Raw genomic sequence first — 5,840 nt, 5'->3', positions numbered from 1 at the left:
TATATATATATATATATATATATATATATATATATATGGTGCTGATTTGTTCAACTAACTTTTCACGGCATTGCTCGAGTATGGCAGCGATCCAATGACTTAAAACAATATATGTGTGCGTATGTGTGCCTGTATGTGTACTGCATGAAATGCTCTCTCTGCTACTCCCTCCTATACATCAGGCGGATCGAATGACACTGGTTTGACTACTTCACCGAACACCTGCGGAACGTCCGTCTTGATAATGAGTACCTGGTTGCACGCCATTTCCGCACTGCAGATCACTCAACTCAGTATATCTCTGTATTTGATGTAGCCCTATATACCAGTTCCCCAAACTGAGGTCTCCGATGCGAGCAAAAACTCTTCAAACTTTCAATTCTGACCAATACAGCCGCTATTCACTTTATATTTAACAAGCGTCATTACCTCTCACGCATATATCTACATATCTATACCCACGTGCATCCAAATACGTACTCATACACCAATCTGTCTGCCCATACAACATTGCAATATGTGAAAGGGTTTAGATAAGCAAGCGGCTCTGAAGGAGACCACATTGGAAATGTGAAAGAAATGCACATTGTCTCTTGAGGCACTTGATTGCACCTTAAAATCTAAGAGATAAGACTAACATCGTGGATGGAATCAGTCATCTTTCTCAACAATTTCAGGCACTGTGTGCCATTCATTGCAAAATGTACAACTACATATGAGTTTGAGAGCATGTCTAAACGAAAATTACATTTGTAGACGAGAAGAAAAAATTCATCTTTCTACAAACATGAGAGTTATACTTATCGGAGATATCTCAGACGACCAGTTTGCAAAAGTTTTCCTTCATTTGTGAGCAAAGGAAATGACTACTTTTCCCTTCAAAATTTGCTTTTGTAATCTGAACATCAATGTTTTGAAACTGACCTATTTTCTATTATATTTGAGACAGATTCGGTGCCGATTTGCTGAAGTAGAAATATCGTTATAACAAATATTCTACTCAATACCACAGATTTTCTTGTCAGTTGCTTGACTTTAACCACTTGACCACTTGATCATGTCTCTTAGTGGCTGATAATAAGTGCATCTCTGATCAGGTGCAGGAATAGTGGTGGAGCATCATAGCCATGTGTTGAAAAGGATTCTTTGGAATTTGAATAAATGTAGCAAAAGCAAAGTTTGAAAGAAGTATTAGTCATTTTTCATAGTTTCTATGGGTAGGCAAATAGGAAAATAACAGTTGCTAACCACGGACAAAAATCGTGTTACTTAGTGTTATTGAACCAAATTATTGATTTTCATTCGAGGATAATCCAAACATTTAAATGTTTGGATTTTTTTAAAACAAATATTTTCCTGTATTGCTTTCTTTTATTATTTATTGTCCATATTGGTGTATAACATATTCCAGGTCAGTTCCTGATAAAGCCGATCCATGACCCAAAAGATTCCTGTGGTGGCCTTCGCATCATCTTATTTTTTATTTATATCTAATGCACTCAGTAATGCAACATCCAATTTACCTTTTTTTTTTTAATTCAGTAGAATATGATTTGAGTGGGATATGACTGTTATTACTAACAAGTCGGGGGAGTAACTGCTTAATATTAACTCCATTAATTTTGTGTTGATTTAGTGTATGATTTTTTTTTTTTGGTGTGTGTACTCATGCCCTGCAGAGGTCGATAGAGTCGATAAAATAAAGTGCTAGAAATTAACTGGCACTCCGTCAGTTGCGACGACGAAGGTTCCCGTTGATCTGATCAAACGAACAGCCTGCTCGTGAAATTAACGTGCAAGTGGCTGAGCAATCCACAGACACGTGTGCCCTCAACGTAGTTCTCAGGGATGACATAGAATGTGACAAGGCAGGCCCTTTAAATTACAGATACTACTCATTTTTGCCATGTGGGTGGACTGGAGCACAAGGACACAACGCACCGCCAGGTATCGAACTCACGATTTTACAATATCCTAATCACTTAGCCACGTACCCACACGACAGTAATTAAAATATTCGGATATCGACTGATATAATAATCAACTAACACTGCCCACGACCACCACCAAATGTCAGGTCTTGTACTTGTGATAGAATCAATTATTTCTTGTTGCTTTCAATAAAAAGTAAATTAATACCCACGAAATATATTTCCATCTTTTTCTTTTCAGTCATAAGCGAGAGAGCGCAATACAGGGGAGATATTGTCTTCATTTTTGAACCTGAGAATAAAAATGTTAACATCACACAGACGTGTATTGATCAATACCGCAAATCTACATTACAGAAACTCAAAGACCAAAGTCAAAAGTTATGTGCTTTGGTTGCAGGAGGACCAAAGCCTGAACTTATGGAAAATACATTTATCGCAAATCTTGAAAGATCACAGGTTATGTGAATTATGAGTTTCATATTTTACGCTGAATAAATTTATTTTTAAGAGAATGGAAATTGTAAAACATATCGGAGTGCCGAGGCAAATATGTTTTAAGATTTAGTCACCTTTCTATATTTTAAGTTCAGACCCTACATTAGTTGATTGATATTTCTTCGAGGAAGAAGGGAATGTTAAGTACTGAGACCAGTTTACTTAATTATACCCTCTCCTCCCAAATTTTCGGCCTTGTTCCAATATAAGAAAGTATTACTAAATCTTATATATCAATGTGGAGGTGCAATGGCGCAGTGATTAGGGCAGCGGACTCGCGGTCATAGGATCGCGGTTTCGATTCCCAGGCCGGGCGTTGTGAGTGTTTATTGAGCGAAAACACCTAAAGCTCCACGAGGCTCCGGCAAGGGGGGGTTGAACCCTGCTATACTCTTTCACCACAACTTTCTCTCACTCTTACTTCCTGATTCTGTTGTGCCTGTAATTCAAAGGGTCAGCCTTGTCACACTGTTTCACGCTGAATATCCCCGAGAACTACGTTAAGGGTACACGTGTCTGTGGAGTGCTCAGCCACTTGCATGTTAATTTCACGAGCAGGCTGTTCCGTTGATCGGATCAACTGGAACCCTCGACGTCGTAAGCGACGGAGTGCCAACAACATATATCAATATGAAAATGTAAGTTTCACTGATAGCATCACAAAAAAATAATACAAATGTTTTGTGGTATTTTTTCCGGTTCTTTACGATCTGATTTCGCCTTTTTCTCTCCAGAGTCGATAACAATAATATAACAATCATATACAAGGATCGATATATTCTACTAACTTCCTCTTACCCACAACTTTCAGAAACTGCATGGTTGACTTTACTTTTCAACCTTTCGGGGTCGATAAGCTAAGTGCCAGTTAGGTACTAGGGTCGATGTAATCGACTATACTCCTCTCCCAAAGTTCAGGCCTTGTGCCTATAATAGAAAGGATTATTATTATTATTATTATTATTATTATTATTATTATTATTATTATTCCTTTCATCATTTTGGGGTCGATAAATTAAGTTTCAAGCCTTGAGCCTATGGTAGAAAGCATTATTATTATTGTTATTGTTTTTGTTTTAATTCTCAGCGCTCGATCTTGTTTGCTCTGGTAGATTCTGTATAAGTGGACAGCATTCTGTTGTCAGAGGTCTTACAGGATCTCTTTCCGGACATTATAAGCTTTGATATTTGGTTGTTAATTATCGTGGGAGACATTCCACATTCAAGTACCAATCTCAAAATCCTAGCTGTTCCCAGCAGCGCAGTATTTTGGGTTTGCTCTGCTTTTATGTCAATTCCGATTTCTCTGACGTATTTCTCGAACTTGGTTGTTAGTGCTCCGAGTGCTCCTATAACTACTGGAATCACAGACACCCTCTTCATAGTGCACATTCTTCCGATTTCTTTTAGTATTCTGTATTTTTCAATCTTTTCTAGTTCTTCAAGGGTGAACTGGTGTGAGTGTCTTTCGTGCGACACGTCTTTCCGCAGCTCATCTCATCGACAGAGCTGCAGTCATGGATAGACCAAGGCTGGGCGTTTGGCATCTAGAATATTGCCAGGCGCTCACTTCCAATCAGTTAAGATCAGAAGCCATGAGAGCCAATGCCTTGTACTGCATCAGGGCATACCCCACCCCACTACCTCTATTTGTTTTTTTACTTTTGTATGCTGTACATGTCTCTTCTTTTCCAGTGTATACATTGAATAGTTCTTTTCTTTCTTTCTTTTATCATTTCATTATGATATGTATACCCCACACTTTGTGTCTATCTCTGTAGTATTCCTCTCATCATTCGCCTTTGTGATCAATAAATGAAATCATTATTATTATTATTATCATTATTATTATTATCATTATTTTAAAAAAGGATTGACGTAACTCTTCACAAAGGTAAACAGGGAAGACGAAGAGCGCGATTCGATTGTAAGATATTTTATTGGTTGAACGATATTTCAAGAGTAAGTCTGTCTTTGTCAAGTTCAAAATAAGAAGCGATAAAAATTCAAAATTATAGAAATTTAAACGTCAGGTATGAACGGGAGCAACCAGCGTCCACACGTTGATGGAATGACATCATCAGTTTTTAAGTTACAGTTTTATAACAGACGAAAAGAAAAAGACAGAAAAAAGGGAAAGAAAAATAGAGAAAGAAGAATAATTAATCAAACAGTTTTGTATAAATTTGATGATATTCTCCTGTCATCTTATTCATTCCTCCAGGGTTGGCACTGACATTTCACTGGCATTTCAAAAGTGTTGCATGAAAGTTATCAGCAAATGGCGATGAAATATCCTCGTTTCAAACAGATATTTCCTCAGCCACCTATTGTAAGTCTTGTTCATTGTGCAACAACATGAGTCAAGTGAATTCCATCAGAAATCATAACAGAAATGTTATGATTTATACAGAAGGTGGAACATGTAAAGATTCCCATTTGGTGTACGCTGCAGAATGCACGAAACACAACTTAATTTATGTTGGTTGTACAACAGAACAGTTAAACAATTAAACAAAAGGTTTAATGGGCACAGATTCGACGTCAGCCACAATAACAGAACTTGCTGAACATTTCGTTTCAAACGGCTGCAATTTTGAAAAAGATTTGAAGGTGCATATTCTCAGAAAATATTCTGAATCTGCCCCACTTTCACTTCTCAGAATGTACGAGGAGAAATATGTTTGCAGGTTATTAACATCACGCCCTGGAGGAATGAATAAGATGACAGGAGAATATCATCAAATTTATGCAAAACTATTTGATTAAATATTCTTCTTTCTTTCTTTTTCTTTCCTTTTTTTCTGTCGTCTTCATTTTTCTGTCTTTTTCTTTTCGCCAGGATATAATAAATATCCTGGAAACAGCCGTAAGACATTCTATTTATAAATGTTCTATATTATACACAGCCTTGGTCTTTTATCTCATTACGAAAAGTAAATCCTTATATTCAAACACTGATATATGACCTACGTTGGAACCCTTATTCGCATAACCACCGAACCTGGAGCTTAACTGTGGTCTATCCATAGCACTTACTCAGCATTACCTGAAACCTCTGGGTCTAATTGACACCACAATCGCTCATAACCTATATATATAATATATATATAATCATACCTTGATACTGTGTGAACTAAGAGCCCCCCGTTCACAGGCCGCTGGTATTTATAGTGTGTTAAACACTTTCGGTATGCAAATTAGGAATTCCTTCATAGAATAACTGCTGCATTTGTTGAGCATTTAAATAGTTTGGCTGCTTATATCTCCGGAGAATGATGTTGACACCTCTGAGGAGAACCCAATTAGGTTCGGATATTGAGATTGTGGTTGTTCATTTTTTTTTTTTTCAGTCTGCGGAGAATTGGTTGAAATTTGGCCTGTTTATAATTATATCATATGTTATATATA

General features: G+C 37.1%; 1 protein-coding gene across 1 annotated transcript in view; it reads left to right on the top strand.

Moving 5' to 3' along the window:
* Window positions 1–5,840, top strand: part of LOC106868257 (uncharacterized) — a 207,241-nt gene that overhangs the window by 132,700 nt on the left and 68,701 nt on the right. The window contains exon 26 of the mRNA XM_052970932.1: window positions 2,173–2,390. Within this exon, the coding sequence (XP_052826892.1) occupies window positions 2,173–2,390 (218 nt within the window). The remainder of the gene's footprint in view (window positions 1–2,172; window positions 2,391–5,840) is intronic.

This window comes from Octopus bimaculoides, chromosome 9, assembly GCF_001194135.2.
Source record: "Octopus bimaculoides isolate UCB-OBI-ISO-001 chromosome 9, ASM119413v2, whole genome shotgun sequence".
NCBI lineage: Eukaryota > Metazoa > Mollusca > Cephalopoda > Octopoda > Octopodidae > Octopus > Octopus bimaculoides.
This window is presented reverse-complemented; position numbering and strand designations above follow the sequence as displayed.